General features: G+C 51.3%; 1 protein-coding gene and 1 non-coding gene across 2 annotated transcripts in view; both read left to right on the top strand.

Moving 5' to 3' along the window:
* The window catches only part of LOC119958321 (galactose-3-O-sulfotransferase 2-like), a 49799-nt gene that overhangs the window by 21838 nt on the left and 9005 nt on the right, over positions 1 to 18956 (top strand). The window contains 1 exon segment of the mRNA XM_038786760.1: positions 17498 to 17620. Within this exon segment, the coding sequence (XP_038642688.1) occupies positions 17498 to 17620 (123 nt within the window).
* Positions 3824 to 4018, top strand: LOC119958493. Its single transcript, XR_005459038.1, has one exon. It is a non-coding gene; the product is annotated as a U2 spliceosomal RNA (small nuclear RNA).

Genomic DNA, 18956 nt, shown 5'->3' with positions numbered 1-18956 from the left:
TTTCTGCGGCCCGGCAGGCGATTTTCGCCCCTCCCCGTTACTATGACACCAGAGCGCCAGGATAAGCTCCTCCCCCTGGCCCTGGCAAAGACACAACTTTGTTTCATCAGCCGAGATCCTCCTGTGCGGAACTGTGCTGGGACCATGAATTCTCACGCAAAGCCAACGGCGTTTTGACCGCTCTTCAGACGGTCCAACCGTGTCCCCAGAGATTCCGACGGGACTGGAAAGCCCCCGGCAGTCGCCGCGACGACGGCGCGTTTAACGGGTGAGGGAGCCTGCCTTCCAAACCCACGGCCTCTACCATCTAGAAGGACGAGGGCAGCAGATACCTGGGAACCCCACCACCTGGAGGTTCCCCTCCCAGTCACTCACCATCCCGACTGGGAAATATATCGGCCGTTCCTTCACTGTCGCTGGGGGCAAAATCCTGGAACTCCCTCCCTAACAGCACTGTGGGTGTACCTACACCACACGGGACTGCGGCGGTTTAAGGTCACGGCTCACCCACCACCTTCTCGAGGGGAAACTTTGGGCGGGCAACGAATGGTGCCCTTGCCAGCGACGCCCACATCCTGTGGGCGAGAAATTGAATTCAGGGGTCTAATTTAAAGTGGGGGGGGGGGGGGGGGGCGGTTTGAAGGAAGCTTCGCCAGCGGGAGAAAAGAATTCCTTAAAAATAACAAGGACTATTCAGCGTTAATGTTCCCTGTTCCTTAATTGAGATTTTGAACTTTATGTGCCTTAACCTCTGGAATAAAGATGGGCCAAGAAAAACAGTTCCCCAGACTGTGGAAATAATTTAGATTGGAGCAAATAGCAAACAAGTGAAGAGAAACAGGATGTAGACAAAGGACAGATTAATCTTGCTTCAGGATGCAAGGAATTAATTTTATAACCATATTGTGTTCGACAAGAATCGACCTCAAGACTTCCAAAATGGCAACAGTCCCACATACCTGTCATAATATACATCTATGTATATGATGGAGTGCAGACAGGCAGTGATTGACACACAGGATGACCAGTGAGCACACAGAACACAGCAGCCAATCACCAGACAGGACACGGCCACTATAAAGCCAGAGGGCCACAGTTTTCCCGCTCTCTCGGGATCCAGCCTCTGAGACAGTCAGAGCCCGTGAGCATAGCCAGTGCAAACACCATGCGGTAGCTCGTAAGTCTGGTCAGGGTAGTACTAGGTCTCCAGTCAAGTCAGCAGAGTGTCAACCCACAGTTGAACATGTATTATAGTTTAGGTGTTAAATAAAATCGTGTTGCATCTCATCAAGTGTTGGAAGTCTGTCTCTCTCTACACTGCATCAAACGCAGTCCACATCTACCCAGCCTGCCCAACAATATCTGCCCGTGATATGCAATTAAGACAAATAGTTACACACAGGCTACATCGGCAATGACTAGCCCTTGAAAACGAAGGGTTCGCTTCGCTTGGTAACGGTTGTCAGGGCTGGCGGCTTCGTCCTTGATTCGCTGTTCTGCCTCTACTAAGAAGAAAAGTTGGTTCCGATCCACCCTATCTATGTTCTTCGTAATTTTGTCCACCTCGATCAGGTTCCCCCCTCGGCCTTCTCTGCTCCAAGGAAAACAACCCCGGCCTAACCAGCCTCTCCCCATAGCTGAGACGCTCCAACCCAGGCAGCCTCCTGGTGAATCTCCTCTGCACCTCCTCCAGCGCAACCACATCCTTCCTATAGAGTGGCGACGAGAACAGCACTCAGTACTCTAGCTGCGGCCTAACCAGCGTTTTATGAGGGGAACAAAAGGGAATCCTTGTTGGGCCATCGCTCTGTTTCCAGGTACCGCGCCCTTCGATGGGATTGGTGACCACGACCTTCAATGGTGGAGAAAGGGTCCGGAGGAGGTTCCCAAGAATGATCCCTGGAATGAAGAACTTGTCGTATGAGGAACGGTTGAGGACTCTGGGTCTGTACTCGTTGGAGTTTCGAAGGATGAGGGGGGATCTTATTGAAACTTACAGGATACTGCGAGGCCTGGATAGAGTGGACGTGGAGAGGATGTTTCCACTTGTAGGAGAAACTAGAACCAGAGGACACCATCTCAGACTAAAGGGATGATCGTTTAAAACAGAGACGAGGAGGAATTTCTTCAGCCAGAGGGTGGTGAATCTGTGGAACGCTTTGCCGCAGAAGGCTGTGGAGGCCAAATCACTGAGTGTCTTTAAGACAGAGATAGATAGGTTCTTGATCAATAAGGGGATCAGGGGTTATGGGGAGAAGGTAGGGGAATGGGGAGGAGAGAAATATCAGCCATGATTGAATGGCGGAGCAGACTCGATGGGCCGAGTGGCCTAATTCTGCTCCCATGTCTTATGGTCTTATGGACACAGCTCCTGTGAATAAATGGGTCTTTTTCTGATTGGCAGACAGTGACAAGTGGGGTACCCAGAATTTGTGGAATTCACTCCCACAGAAAGTAGTTGAGGCCAAAACGTGTAATTTCAAGAAGGAATTCGATACAGCTCTTGGGGATAAAGGGATATGGGGGGGAAGGTGGGATCAGGGTCTTGAACTTGATGATCAGCCATGACCGTAATGAATGGGGGAGCAGGCTCGAAGGGCAGAATGGCCTCCTCCAGCTCCTATTTTCGATGGCTCGATGAATCAGGAAACGTGCCAATGACGATGTCATTTAGATTCCTGAATTTTTCACATCCCAGCCAATTTCTTCCTTTTCCCAACTGCTGGAGAAATTCTAGGTATCCGGGAAGTGCTGACTAATTATTCCAGCTCCTCTGTGCGGAAACACTCCTTTTACTCACCGAGAATATCTCTAAAATACCCAAAGGCCACAATCCTCAGGACGTCCCTTTCATTTCCGTTTCTACATTGGGGATTTTTTGAGCATTTTACCCAAAGTCATAGTTATTGATAGAATCCCAACAGTGCAGAAGGAGGCCATTTGGCCCATCACATCTGCGCTGACCCTCTACCTAGACCCTTTGCCCTGTCCTATCCACGCAACTCCATACCCTAAGCTACACATCTTTGGAGGCTAAAGGACAATTTAGCATGGCCTATCCGCCCTAACCTGCAGTTCTTTGGACTGTGGGGGGAAACCGGAGCACCCGGAGGAAGCCTACGCCAACACGGGGAGAAGGTGCAGACTCCGCACAGACAGTGACCCAAGGCCAGAATCGAACGGGGGTCTCTGGCATTGTGAGGCAGCCGTGCTAACAACTCTCATGATCATTTTAATGATAGAGAACCTAGTAGAGTGGTGTAACGACAACAATCTCTCCCTCAATGCCGGCAAAACTAAAGAGCTGGTCATCGACTTCAGGAAGCAAAGTACTGTACACACCCCTGTCAGCATCAACGGGGCCGAGGTAGAGATGGTTAGCAGTTTCAAATTCCTAGGGGTGCACATCACCAAAAATCTGTCCTGGCCCACCCACGTAGACGCTACCACCAAGAAAGCACAACAGCACCTATACTTCCTCGGGAAACGAAGGAAATTCGGCATGTCCACATTAACCCTTACCAACTTTTACAGATACACCATAGAAAGCATCCTATCTGGCTGCATCACAGCCTGGTATGGCAACTGCTCGGCCCAGGACCGCAAGGAACTTCAGAGAGTCGTGAACACCGCCCAGTCCATCACACGAACCTGCCTCCCATCCATGGACTCCATCCACACCTCCCGCTGCCGGGGGAAAGCGGGCAGCATAATCAAAGACCCCACCCACAAACTCGTCCAACTTCTTCCATCGGGCAGGAGATACAAAAGTCTGAGAACTCGCACGAACAGACTCAAAAGGGCAGCAAAATTGGCTAGCACTATCGCTTCTCGGCCTTTTGGCTAAGATCAAGCGTAGATTGAACCTTTTGGCTCAGATCTGGTATGTCTCCTTTGTGGGGACCATGAATTGGATTCAATTTGAATTAGTTTTTGGAGCTGGCAAGGAGCTGGATTAGGGGTTTGCCTCTGTCCACACTCTGAGCCCTGGCTTTGTAACTCAGATAAAGTAATAAAAAACAATGAAAAAAAGTGGTTAGCAATGTGGCTTCACAGCGCCAGGGTCCCAGGTTCGATTCCCCGCTGGGTCACTATCTGTGCGGAGTCTGCACGTTCTCCCCGTGTCTGCGTGGGTTTCCTCCGGGTGCTCCGGTTTCCTCCCACAGTCCAAAGACTTGCAGGTTCGGTAAATTGCCCCTTAACGTCCAAAAAGGTTAGGCGGGGTTACTGGGTTACGGGGATAGGGTGGAAGTGAGGGCTTAAGTGGGTCGGTGCAGACTCGATGGGCCGAATGGCCCCCTTCTACGCTGTAAATTCTCTTGGAAAGAGCACCCGGCTTAAGCCCACACCTCTACCCTATCCCTGTAACCCAGCAACCCCATCCACCCTAAGGGGCAATTTAGCACGGCCAATCCACCCTAACCTGCACATCTTTATGGACACTGTGGGAGGAAACCGGAGCACCCGGAGGAAACCCACGCAGACACGGGGAAGAACGTGCAGACTCCGCACAGACAGTGACCCAAGCCGGGAATCGAACCTGGGAGCCTGGCGCTGTGAAACCACAGTGCTAACCACTATGCAACCGTGTTGCCGCGTCGCCCTATTATGTATTTTCTTTTCATACACTGAATGATCTGTTTGAGCGGCGCGCGGAAAAATACTTTTCACCGGACCTCGGTACACGTGACAAAAAAGCAATCCAATTCAATGTGCACAGCTGGACTGTCCCCTCCACCACAAGTTTAAGTGAACCTTCGTCCCCTTCCAGCCTCTCACTGCTTCCAGAGTCCCCTGTTCTGCCCTTCCCAGGTCCAAAATGGATGACCTTGTCTTTGCTGACTCCGAGATTGAACAATGGCGGGGCCCAGGTTAGGGTCACCTTACCCGTTTTTGAAAAAGAAAATCTGAAAATCCATCAGCCTGCACCGGGTCACCAAGAAAAACCTGTCAAAAAATTGAATGGAATGGAAAACTCAATGACCCTCGTGGGGACACCCTGTGGCCATTAGGAACCAACAATACCCAATTAATGTCTACATTTCAGGCCAACTATTCTTTTGAGCAATGGAGTTGGAGGAGCTTTATCGCAACTGTTGTGTTCTGTACTCTGGGCCAACACAGGCTGCAACTCGATGCAGCTTTGACCCAAAAGATACTCCAGGCTTTGAAGTAAGTTCGATGTGATTTATTGAACCATTAGCACAGTTCTCTATGAGTTCGACTCTCCTGCTAATCTTGCTGTAGTAACTCAGTCTAACTAACCAGTCTGCTCTAAGCCACGTGGTGGGTGTGATGCTTCTGATCTGCCCCTGTCCTACTCGCTAAGTGTCGCTAGTGGTAAGAGACAGAGCATGTGTGCCCTGTCCTTATATATGTGTTGTGTAATGCCCCCTTGTGGTAGTGTCACCTCTGGGTGTCTTGACTGCCCCTTGGTCGTGTCCTATTCTATGTGTTCATTAGCTGTATGTCTGCATGTCATGACATCTCCGCTGCCCCCTCTAGTGTTTACTTAGTCGTACTGTATTTACATTAACCCCTTGTGTATTTACAGTGATGCATATCACCACAGCAACTTCGAAAGGACTTGCATTTCTATAGCGCCTTTCACGGCCTCAGGGGCGCATCATAGCCAATGAGGAGTGTCGTTTCTGTTGCCGTGACGGAAAGGCAGCAGCCGATTTGGGGCGAGCGACACCCCACAAACGGCGATGCGATAATCCGGAGATTATTTGGATCGTCTTCTTCTGCGTGATGTTGATCGAGGGGCGGATATCGGCCGGGACACCCGGGGACCCTTCGTCCGCCCTCCCTCGAACACTGTCACTTACATCTGTCCCGGGGCTCGGGCCCCCCGGGACGTTCCTGGACGGGAAAGGCGAAGACAGGTTGGTGATCAGTCCTCGATCAAGAGTCGCTGCCCAACTTGTGCTTCAACGACAACAACACCGTGCATTTACATAGCGCCTTTGATGGAATTAAAACATCCCAAGGTGCTTTGCAGGAGCGTTGTCCGACAGAAGTTGACACAGCTATTTGAGGCTATATTCAGGACACGTGATCAAAGATCGGGTCAAAGAGGTCGACTTTTTTGAGGGGCGTCCTAAGGAGAGAGAGTGAGAAAGAGAGGCGGGTTAGGTGGATTGGCCATGATAAATTGCCCTCAGTGTCCAAAAAGGTTAGGTGGGGTTACTGGGTTATGGGGGTTGGGTGGAGGTGTGGGTTTGGGTGGGGTGCTCTTTCTAGGGGCTGGGGCAGACTGGATGGGCTGAGTGGCCTCCTTTGCACTGTATTGAAGGGCCTCACTCCGCACCCACCCCCTTCAAATGCAAAATCCAACCGTTCCTCCCACTTCCTCCCTATCTCCTCCAGCCAGGCCCACTCCCTCTCCATCAGCAGCCCCTAGATATCCAAAATCTTCACTTCCCCGCTCTCATCCTCAGGGACTACATTGTCCATCAATAAGGACGGGGGAAATGTAGTCATCGCCTTCCGCACAAAGTTCCTTCCCTACAAATACCCGCTGAAACTTTTCCACCAGTTCCTCCAACTCCACAAATCCACCCTCCACAAACAATTCCCTAGATCTCTCTTAACCCCCTCCCGTTCCCAAATCCTGGATGTCGAGTCCGACCCCCGCCGGGATAAGTCAGTGGATCCCGCATATCGGCACCAGCAACGACGTTCCCTCGAGCTGAAAATGGGGCCTAAATTGGTTCCATATCAATGGGCCCACCGCCGCCGGGTTCGTAGAGCTGAAGAGGAGCCATCACCAAAGCCCTCAAACATGACCCTGTGCATGTCACGTCCTCCGTCCGCCAGCCCCCCATACCGACCCTTACTCCATAACCCATTCCCGAACCGTCTCGATATTCACCGGCCAGTAGCAGTTCATCAAATTCGGCAACATCAAACCCCCCCCCGACTGTCTATCCCTTTGCAAACAAAAACGCTCTCCGAACCCTAGTTGTCTTGCCCGCCCAAGCAAAGACCGGAATCATCGTCCCAAAGAAGGATTTGGGTGAACAAAGATCGAGAGACTCTGGCAAACGGCTGAGAATTTGGGGCGGACCGTCATTGCCGCCCTTTGAACCCGCCCTGTCAACGACAGCAGCAGATAATCCCACCTCTTCAAGTCTCCCTTCCTCCCAGACTGCTCTACCAGACTGGCCAGATTCAATTTACGCAACAGTGCTCGGTCATGGGGCCTCCTGTTTGCCCAAATACCTGAAACTCGACCCAGCCAGCTGAAACAGCAATTCCCCCCAGGCTTCCTCCCTATCCCTGGCATGGACTCCGTGTACAGGGACAACCAATCTCCTCTCCACACCCTTCCGCTCCGTCAATGACCTCGGTGCGATAGCCAGCGGTTCTATTGCCCACGCAAAAAGTAACGGGGAAAGTGGACACGCCTGCAATGTCCCCTTACATAATCGATAGGATCCCCGAGCTTAATGCATTATCATAGATTATCATAGAATTTACAGTGCAGAAGGAGGCCACTCGGCCCATCGAGTCCGCGCCGGCTCTTGGAAAGAGCACCCTACCCAAGGTCAACACCTCCACCCTATCCCCATAACTCAGTAAGCCCACCCAACACTAAGGGCAATTTTGGACACTAAGGGGCAATTTAGCATGGCCAATCCACCCCAACCTGCACATCTTTAGACTGTGGGAGGAAACCGGAGCACCCGGAGGAAACCCACGCACACACGGGGGAGGATGTGCAGACTCCGCACAGACAGTGACCCAAGCCGGGAATCGAACCTGGGACCCTGGAGCTGTGAAGCCATTGTGCTATCCACAATGCTACCGTGCTTCCCCTTCCCATGGGGGCGCTATGCAGCAATCTGATCTGAGAACTGAACCTGGGTCCAAACTGAAACGGCCCAGTATCTCAAAGAGATATTCTCAATCTACCCGGTCGAACGCTTTCTCCGCATCCATTGAGATTAAGACCTCTGGCTCCGAACCTGATGGGGGCGACATCACCACATTACATAGACTCCTTAGATCAGCTGACAATCCTCAATCATCTGACCCTCAGCCACTACCCCCGGCAGACATTCCTCCCAGTGAGCTGCCAGCAACTTGGGCAATAGCTTCCCCGTTGGCGTTCAATAGAGTTATGGACCGGTACGACCCACACTCTTCTGGATCCTGATTTCTTTATCAGGATGAGAGAGCTGGAAGCTTGTGTCAATGTGTTCGGCCATTCGGAAACTCAACCCGGGATAACAAATCATTAAACCTCCATTGGATGAGGCTCCTGCTCCGGCGCAAGTTGTTAATACGATTCCACTGGGAATCCATTGCACGTGACGCAACTGGCCAACCTCCTTCCCGTCGACACCAATTCGGACTCCATCTGGAGCGTCTTCGTCTCCTTCAACAGCTCCTCCTGTGGGGGTCGCCGGGTACTGCTGGTCCACTTTCAGAACAGCCTCCACCAACCTCTGTCTCTCCATCCTTCGTAGAGCACAGAACATGCAGTGCAGAAGGAGGCCATTCGGCCCATCGAGTCTGCACCGACCCACATTAAGCCCTCGCTTCCACCCTATCCCCGTAACCCAATAACCCCCTCCTATCCTTTTTGGACACTAAGGGGCAATTTATCACGGCCAATCCACCTTAACCTGCACGTCTTTGGGCTGTGGGAGGAAACCGGAGCACCCGGAGGAAACCCACGCACACACGGGGAGGATGTGCAGACTCCGCACAGACAGTGACCCAGCGGGGAATCGAACCTGGGACCCTGGTGCTGTGAAGCCTCTTGTGCTACCGTGCTGCCCCAAAGGTTTTTTTTTAAGAGGATGAACACGGTGATCTCTGGGTTTGTATGGGCAGGTAAAACCCCATGGGTAAAGACCGTGCTGTTGGAGTGGAGTCGAGGGGAGGGATTGGTCCCAAATTTTAGGAACCACTATTGGGCTGCGAGCATAGCAGTGATCAGGAGGTGGGTAGTGGGGGAGGGGTCGGTGTGGGAGCGGGTGGAGGCGGCATCATGTAGGGGCACAAGTTTGGGGGCACTGGTAAAGGCACCTCTGCCATTCTCGCTGGCCCGGTACTCCACAAGCCCGGTGGTAGTGGCAGTTTTGAGGGTGTGGGGACATTGGCGGAAGAATAAGGGGGTGGAGAGAGCATCGGTATGGGCACCAATTTGTGGCGACCACCGGTTTGTGTTGGGGGGCTAGATGGAGGGTTCCCCTTTAAGTGGGCGTGGTCTGGGGCCTCTGACATCATGACGCGTGTGACGTAGGTCGTAGGAAGCAATTGGGCATGCGCAGATCGCCGTTCCTTTACTTGGGGCCTTTGTCTCAACTGCGCATGCGCGACACCTTTACCAAGATGGCTGCCAATCAAAACTGCAGATTTCTGCAACTCGTGGTGAGTTTTGGCGCCTTTATTTACCATTTCTTCTTGTATGTTCCTCGCAGAATTCTTGGAATTTGTCCAGGACTGCCTGGAAGTCGCTCTTGTTTTGCCCCTTTGAGTATTTGAAGGTCTGGGAGATTTCAGCTGCTTCTGGACCCGCGATGGTGAGTAGAAGCTTTATTTTCTCTGCATCCGCCACTCCTTCTAGGTCGGACGCTACCAGGTCGATCTCGAATCTCTGCCTGAACCAACACCAGTTTTCACTGAGATTGTCTTGGTACCTGAGCTGCTGCGGAACCAGAATCTTGAACATTATCTTTCCTGGCGGGTTGCTGGTTGTCACTGTTTGCTGAGTTGTAACTATATGGATTTAAACAGGTCACTCCTGGGTACCATATTTTATTATGCTCTTGACGTAGCATAAGCTGCTTCCTTGGTGTACACTCTGACAAAGGAAGGTTCAGACTTGGAGATAGCTTTAACACGTTTATTAAACTGTTAACAATCCTCCTACTTGGATTCGACTCTCCTGTTAATCCTGCTATAGCTACTCAGACTGACGGACCAGTCTGCTACAATCCACGTGGTGGGTGTGATGTTGAATCAACCCTGTGTCTGTACTCACTGAGTGTCTCCACTGGAAAGAGGAAGATCATGTGTGCTGTGTCCTTTTATATGGGTTGGTGTAAAGCCCTCTTGTGGTAGTGTCACCTCTGTGTGTATCGTGAATGCCCATTGGTCGTGTCCTATCTTACTGACCTATTGGTTGAGTGTCTGTGTGTCATGTCTCTGGTGCTCCCTCTAGTGTTTATTTAGTCTACGTGTATTTACATTAATCTCTTGTGTATTTACAGTGATGCATATCACCACAGAGAGAGCATCGGTATGGGCACCAATTTGTGGCAACCACCGGTTTGTGTTGGGGGTGGGGGCTAGATGGAGGGTTTGGGAGGTGGCAGCGAGCTGGCATCGAGCGGAAAGGGGACCTGTAGACCCGGGTAGGTCTCGACCTTCCCGCACCTACTGCCCCAGGGGGATACAGGACAAAATGGGAGTGGTGCAGGGGAATGTTTCGGAAATTTATAAAGAGCTCATGGGATGGGAGGGAACCCCGATAGGGGAGGGAGAGCGAAAATGGGAGAAAGAGTTGGGCAAGGAATTAGAGGCCGGATTGTGGGAGGATGTCCTGTGTAGGGTTAACGTCGTGTGCCAGGCTAAGCCTGATACAGTTCAAGGTGGTCCACGGGGTGCATATGACTGTGGACCGGATGAGCAGGGGGGTGGAGGATAGCTGTGGGCGGTGTGCGGGAGGGCCTGTGAATCATGTCTACATGTTTCGGGCATGTCCGAGGCTTAGGGGATTTTGGCAAGGATTTGCTGAGGTCATGTCCACGGTATTAAAGGTAAGGGTGATTCCGAGGCCAGACGTTGCGATTTTTGATGTGTCGGAAGACCCAGGAGTTGAGAACATAAGAACATAAGAACTAGGAGCAGGATCGGCCATCTGGCCCCTCGAGCCTGCTCCGCCATTCAATTAGATCACGGCTGATCTTTTGTGGACTCAGCTCCACTTTCCGGCCCGAACACCATAACCCTTAATCCCTTTATTCTTTAAAAAACTATCTTTCTTTACCTTAAAAACATTTAATGAAGGAGCCTCAACTGCTTCACTGGGCAAGGAATTCCATAGATTCACAACCCTTTTGGTGAAGAAGTTCCTCCTAAACTCAGTCCTAAATCTAATTCCCCTTATTTTGAGGCTATGCCCCCTAGTTCTGCTTTCACCCGCCAGTGGAAACAACCTGCCCGCATCTATCCTATCTATTCCCTTCATAATTTTAAATGTTTCTATAAGATCCCCCCTCATCCTTCTAAATTCCAACGAGTACAGTCCCAGTCTGCTCAACCTCTCCTCGTAATCCAACCCCTTCAGCTCTGGGATTAACCTCGTGAATCTTCTCTGCACACCCTCCAGTGCCAGTATGCCCTTTCTCAAGTAAGGAGACCAAAACTGAACACAATATTTCAGGTGTGGCCTCACTAACACCTTATACAACTGCAGCATAACCTCCCTAGTCTTAAACTCCATCCCTCTAGCAATGAAGGGCAAAATTCCATTTGCCTTCTTAATCACCTGTTGCACCTGTAAACCAACTTTTTGCGACTCATGCACTAGCACACCCAGGTCTCTCTGCACAGCAGCATGCTTTAATACTTTATTGTTTGAATAATGATCCCGTTTGCTGTTATTCCTACCAAAATGGATAACCTCACATTTGTCAACATTGTATTCCATTTGCCAGACCCTAGCCCATTCACTTAACCTATCCAAATCCCTCTGCAGAGGGGGCAAGAAAGGCTGGCGTTGTGGCCTTTGCCTCCCTGGTAGCCCGGAGACGAATCTTGTTGGCGTGGAGGGATTCGGAACCCCCAAAATCGGGGGTATGGGTCAGTGACATGGCCGGGTTTCTCAGGCTTGAGAAGATCAAGTTCGCCCTGAGGGCATCGGTGCCAGGGTTTGCCTGGAGGTGGCGTCCGTTTCTTTGCTTTTTGGGGGAAAATTAAGCTGTCAGCAGATACAAAGGGACGGGGGGGGGTGTTCAAGGGAAAGAGGGAGATAGGAGGGGTTGGTTGAGGCGGGAAATAGTTAGTGGGAGAGAGTTAGTGGGAGGGAGATAGTTATGGGCAGCATGGTAGCATGGTGGTTAGCATAAATGCTTCACAGCTCCAGGGTCCCAGGTTCGATTCCCGGCTGGGTCACTGTCTGTGCGGAGTCTGCACGTCCTCCCCATGTGTGCGTGGGTTTCCTCCGGGTGCTCCGGTTTCCTCCCACAGTCCAAAGATGTGCGGGTTAGGTGGATTGGCCATGCTAAATTGACCGTAGTGTCCTAAAAAGTAAGGTTAAGGGGGGGGGGGGGTTGTTGGGTTACGGGTATAGGGTGGATACGTGGGTTTGAGTAGGGTGATCATTGCTCGGCACAACATTGAGGGCCGAAGGGCCTGTTCTGTGCTGTACTGTTCTAAGTTCTAAGTTCTAAGGGACTCGGGAACTGTGTATGTAAGCCAAGTTGTCTGGATTTGGTTGTTGGTTGAGTGCACGTTATTTACTTTGTTGTTTTTCCTCTTGAAAATTATTGTTAAAAATGATAAATGCCTCAATAAAACATTTTCAAAAAAAAAAGGGAAGTCAATGCCCTTGAATATGTTATCTTGATCAATAACATTTTGATGTTACGACGGAACATGATGTTTTATCTGTATCAGTTATTTTCTACTTCGAATGAGCAAAGAACCTTCTGGGCCAGGGTTTAGAAAACGGCAGAGTATATCATAAGGTTCACCTGACCCACAACGGTTTATGTTGATTTTGGTTCGGGTAAGCGCAGGAGTTTGCCTTTCAGGTGTTCCTCAACAGACATCTTGGGCGGTTTTAATCAAAAAACAAGCTGTATTCTACGAATTTAGTTAACATTTGTATAAAACACACACAGTAAGAATTTTCTCAACTACAAACAAACATAAAGACCCCACACAGCGATAGTAATCTACGAATAACCCCATGCCAATCTTGGCGCCAACTGGCGGGTTTTCAAGCAGAGGTTCCTTCTCTACATTGAGGCCTCGGGCCTTGAGGGTGCGTCCGATGCCAGGAAAATCGCGCTGCTCCTATCAGCTGTGGGGGGGGGGGGGGGGGGGGGGGGGTTTGCCGAAGTTACGTCGCGGTTCTGAAAGGCAAAGGTCTTCCCCAGTCCGGAAATGCCGATCTTTGGAGTGTCAGGAGACCCGGGAGTTCAGGGTGCGAGAGAGGCCGATGCCGTGGCCTTTGCCTCCCTGGTAGCCCGGAGACGGAACTTGCTGGAATGGAGGGCTGCCAAAACCTGGCCGGGGGGGGGGGGGTAGCGTGTGTGGGTGAGTGACCCGGCAGAGTTTCTGGAAAAGATAAAGTTCGCCTTGAGAGAGCCTGTGGAGGGATTCGAGAAGAATGATGGGGGATCTCATAGAAACCTAGAAAATTCTAACAGGACTGGACAGTGTTGAAGGAACAAAGAACAAAGAAAAGTACGGCACAGGGACAGGCCCTTCGGCCCTCCAAGCCTGCGCCGACCATGCTGCCCATCTAAACTAAAATCTTCTACACTTCCGGGGTCCGTATCCCTCTATTCCCATCCTATTCATGTATTTGTCAAGATGCCCCTTAAATGTCACTATCGTCCCTGCTTCCATCACCTCCTCCGGCAGCGAGTTCCAGGCACCCACTACCCTCTGTGTAAAAAAACTTGTCTCGTACATCTCCTCTAAACCTTGCCCCTCGCAACTACAACCTATGCCCCCTAGTAATTGACCCCTCCACCCTGGGGAAAAGCCTCTGACTATCCACTCTGTCTCTGCCCCTCATAATTTTGTAGGCCTCTATCAGGTCGCCCCTCAACCTCCGTCGTTCCAGTGAGAACAAACCGAGTTTATTCAACATAGATAGAAGATGTTCCCGATGGTGGGGGGGGGGGGGGGGGGGGGGGGGGGGGGGGGGGGGTCAGAACGAGGGGACACAGGCTGAGGATACGGGGCAGACCATTTCGGACAGAGATGAGGAGACATTTCTTCACCCAGCGAGTGGGCGGCCTGTGGAATTCAGCACCACAGGAAGTAGTTGAGGCCGATACACTCTGCAAGAAGCAGTTAGATAACAGCACGTGGGGTGAAGGGGCTCAAAGGGATATTGGTGGGGGCGGGGGGGGGGGGGAGAGGTGGGATTAGGCTATTGAGTTGGATGATCAGCCGTGATCATAATGAATGGCGGGGTAGGCTCGAAGGGCCGAATGGCCTCCTTGCGCTCCCATTTTCCATGTTTCGAGAACAGAGAAGCTGGAGGAGGATTGGGCAAAGGACCTGCTACTGTGCGGGTTGCTGCCGTCACAAGCTACAAGGGGGGAGGGGGGGGGGTGCTCTGACGTTCCGCTCAGGCTGAAAGAGGGGACCGAGGGCGGCCAACGATTGCGATTCGGCCTCAGTAATGAGGGGGAAGGGGGGGCGGAGGGTCAATGCCTGGGGGACAGAGTTGGTAGGGAAGTGGTGGGATCGTCCAACTATTCACCTTCTGCTGGCACTGTTTCATCGACTCATTAAACTAGCTGCCTTACTGAGGTAACTTGGCCTCTCCCTAGTTGTGGAAGGTATCGCTTCACCCCTTGTGGGCTGGAAACGAGTTAAACACCTGCCAAACTGGCTTCCTATTGCCTAGCCGTCGGTTCAGCTGGCAAAATACCCACTTCAATATTCTCTACTGCGAACTGAACCTCTCTCTCTCCCTCTGCTCGTCTCCTTAAAGCCTCCTTTGTTTGTGGTGCTGTAGCAGGATACCAAATAGGTGTGGAACCCGGTACTTGGCAATATCAGCTGCAACCCTCGAGGAGTCTGTCGAAGGGAGGTGTGCCTTTCTGTGCTTTGCGAGGCGTTTATTTTTCATCGCCGACCTCTTCCCTCCTTATTGACCCGGCTGACGTGAGGGACCGGGAGCGTTCCTGGCGGACTCTGAGCAGGGCAACGGGAGGAGGGAAGAGACAAGGCGAGTCCAGAAGTGGCTTGTGATTTGAGAGGCTGCAGATTGGAAGAGGTGACATCGATTGATATTGGAAAATAATCTGTCGCGGTCTAGTCTACCTGCAGGTACTTGGCAATGCTGTTTAAATTCTTTCTTGCGTGACTGTGGGATAATGGATTTGTTTGTTGTCACGTGTAACAAGGTCCCAGTGAAAAGGTATCGATCATTCCGTGTATAGCAGGGCAAAAATAAAATACATCATGTAAATCCATAGACGCAGGCATCGGATGGAGTGTAGTACGACTCAGTAGAAAGGGTCCGTGGAGAGATCAGGTCAGTCCATAGGAGGGTCGTTTAGGCGTCTGGTAACAGCGGGGAAGAAGCTGTTCTTGATTCTGTTGTATCTCCTGCCCGGCAGAAAAAGTTGGAAAAGTGAGTAACCTGGGTGGGAGGGGGTCTTTGATTAAGCTGCCCGCTTTCCCCAGGCAGCGGGAGGGACAATGATTTATTTAGGGGCGGTACGGTGGCGCAGTGGTTAGCACTGCTGCCTCACGGCGCCGAGGACCCGGGTTCGATCCCGGCCCCGGGTCACTGTCCGTGTGGAGTTTGCACATTCTCCCCGTGTCTGCGTGGGTCTCGCCCCCACAACCCAAAGACGTGCAGGGTAGGTGGATTGGCCACGCTAAATTGCCCCTTAATTGGAAAAAAATAATTGGGTAATCTAAATCAATGTTAAATTAAGAATGGTTTATTTAGTAGAATTATTGAACCTCGGGGCAAAGGAGAAGGCCTATTCACCCTCTTTCAGCTCTGTGAAAATGGCCATTAAATTATTCCCACTCTGTTGCCCTTTCCTGATGCCCCGACATTTTTATTTTCTTTTCCACCCTCTTTCTGATTTGTCTTTCGAAACTGTATCCTCCGCCCTTTCAGACAGAACGTTCCAAATTGGGCAGCACGGTGGCACAGTGGTTGGCACTGTTGCTTCACCGCACCAGGACCCCGGGTTCGATTTCCAGCTTGGGTCACCGTCTGCGCGGGGTCTGCACGTTCTCTCCCCGTGCCTGCGTTGGTTTCCTCCGGGTGCTCCGGTTTCCTCCCACAGTCCAAAGATGTGCGGGTTAGGTGGATTGGCCGTGCTAAATTGCCCGTAGTGTCCTAATAAAAGTAAGGTTAAGGGGGGGCTGTTGGGTTACGGGTATAGGGTGGATACATGGGTTTGAGTAGGGTGATCATGGCTCGGCACAACATTGAGGGCCGAAGGGCCTGTTCTGTGCTGTACTGTTCTATGTTCTAAGCCTACTTGTGACACTAATAAAGATTATTATCGTCACAACAACTCACTGCGTGGATGATATACTCCCCAAGCCTCCAGCCTCCCCCCACACCCCTCACACCCCCCCCCCCCCCACCTTCCTCCACATTTATGCCACTTCTCTTCAATCTGTGTCCCTCTGGACCCCAGAAGAGACCCCAACAGGGGCTCGGGTACCAGATCGAAACCCCAATACTTTAGTTAGTTTGTACGACAGCGCGAAAAGAATGATTCACTCCAGGAATGAATGCATGAAAAAATAGGGAGTTGGTATTCAGTAACAAAACTTGATTATAAATGCACACCACAAAACAAAAAACACTACTACTCAATACTCCATCAAACTCCATCAATACTCACGGAGATCTGTTTTCCAGAGGGACAACAGAATTTCTGATCTCCGGGTAAGCGTTCTCCAAGGCGGCCTTCAGGACGTGCGGCAACGCAGAATCGCCGAGCAGAAACTTATAGCCAGGTTCCGCACACATGAGTACGGCCTCAACCGGGACCTGGGATTCATGTCGCATTACATTCACCCCCCACCATCTGGCCTGGGCTTGCGAAATCCTACCAACTGTCCTGGCTTGAGACAATTCACACCTCTTTAACCTGGGGGTACCCCTCTCTCTAGATCTGTAAAGACTTAATTACTTGCTAATGCTCGCATTCTAAGCGTTATCTTGCAACTTTGAATTTGTCTATACAGTATAAATGTTTCTGGAACATCTCTCCCCATTCACCTGAGGAAGGAGCTGCGCTCCGAAAGCTCGTGTTTGAAACAAACCTGTTGGACTTCAATCTGGTGTGGTAAGACTTCTTACTGTGCTCAGCCCAGTCCAACGCCGGCATCTCCACATCATCTTAAAATCAGCCGAGCGCACAGTAAAATCAGCAGAGCTTTACCGAACAGATTCTGGCTCTTCATAGAATCATAGATTCACAATACAGAAGGAGGCCATTTGGCCCACCGAGTCTGCACCGGCCCTCGGAAAGAGCACCCTACTTAAGCCCACGCCTCCGCCCTATCCTCGTAACCCACAGACCCCACCTAATCTTTTGGACACGAAGGGGGCGATTTAACCCACCCAATCCACCTCACCTGCACATCTTTAGGGCTAGCGAGCGATGACCACCCCGGGCGCCGTGGTGTCGGAGGTCAAGTGTCAACCCAGACGGAGGTGATCGTCCTTCGCTAGCCCTCCATCAGTCCGCAGCGGAACTTTGAGTGTCGAGGTTGAGGGTGGAAAAATCTGTCTTTTTGTGTTTAGTCTAGGGGAGACCAGGATGGGTTACCCGCAGAAGACACGGACCTTACAGCTATTTCTCATCTTCATCGTCATAACCAGTTTCAGCCTCACCATTCGAACTATTTACAGTTTTGCCAGGAGACGGTACGTTGCAACGATGAATATAAACCTGTCTAAGAATATGTCAAAATGGAAAGAGGTAACTACTTCAACTTGCTGTTCTGTGTCGTCGCTGTTGGCAGATTTACAGCGCGGACGATCGGCACATAACCCAACAGCTTTGTTTAGTCAAACCTGGGATTGCTGCCAAGCCCGAATTTAGGAACAGGAGGAGGCCATTCAGCCCATCAAACCTGCTCCGCCGCCATTCAGTGGCATCACGGCTGACCTTTTGAAAAAATGAAACAATGATACATCTTGATTATTGTCACAAGTAGGCTCACATTAAGGTGACTGTGCAAACCCCCTCGTCCCACATTCCTGTTGGGGTACACTGAGGGAGAATTCAGAATGCCCCATTCACCTAACAAGCACGTCTTTCGGGACTTGTGGGAGGAAACTGGAGAACCCGGAGGAAACCCACTCAGTTGTGGGGCAGCACGGTAGCATTGTGGATAGCACAATTGCTTCACAGCTCCAGGGACCCAGGTTCGATTCCCGGCTTGGGTCACTGTCTGTGCGGAGTCTGCACGTCCTCGGGAGATATCGGGAGATATCTGTACACTGACTGGTGTCTCTCAGTCCCCCCTCTCTCAGGGAGATATCTGTGCACTGACTGGTGTCTCTCAGTCCCCCCTCTCTCAGGGAGATATCTGTACACTGACTGGTGTCTCTCAGTCCCCTCTCTCTCAGGGAGATATCTGTGCACTGACTGGTGTCTCTCAGTCCCCTCACTCTCTCAGGGAGATATCTGTACACTGACTGGTGTATCTCAGTCCCTCTCTCTCAGGGAGATATCTGTACACTGACTGGTGTCTCTCAGTCCCCTCTCTCTCTCAGGGAGATATCTGTACACTGACTGGTGTCTCTCAGTCCCCTCTCTCTCTCAGGGTGATATCTGTACACTGACTGGTGTCTCTCAGTCCCCTCTCTCTCTCAGGGAGATATCTGTACACTGACTGGTGTCTCTCAGTCCCCTCTCTCTCTCAGGGAGATATCTGTACACTGACTGGTGTCTCTCAGTTCTCTCTCTCAGGGATATATCTGTACACTCACTGGTGTGTCTCAGCCCCCCTCTCTCTCAGGGAGATATCTGTACACTGACTGGTGTCTCTCAGTCCCCTCTCTCTCTCAGGGAGATATCTATACACTGACTGGTGTCTCTCAGTCCCCTCTCTCTCTCAGGGAGCTATCTGTACACTGACTGGTGTCTCTCAGCCCCCCTCTCTCTCAGGGAGATATCTGTACACTGACTGGTGTCTCTCAGTCCCCTCTCTCTCTCAGGGAGATATCTATACACTGACTGGTGTCTCTCAGTCCC

This window comes from Scyliorhinus canicula, chromosome 29 (assembly GCF_902713615.1).
Source record: "Scyliorhinus canicula chromosome 29, sScyCan1.1, whole genome shotgun sequence".
NCBI classification, from domain to species: domain Eukaryota; kingdom Metazoa; phylum Chordata; class Chondrichthyes; order Carcharhiniformes; family Scyliorhinidae; genus Scyliorhinus; species Scyliorhinus canicula.
Note: the sequence above shows the minus strand (reverse complement) of the source record. Positions and strands in the feature narration are given on the sequence as shown.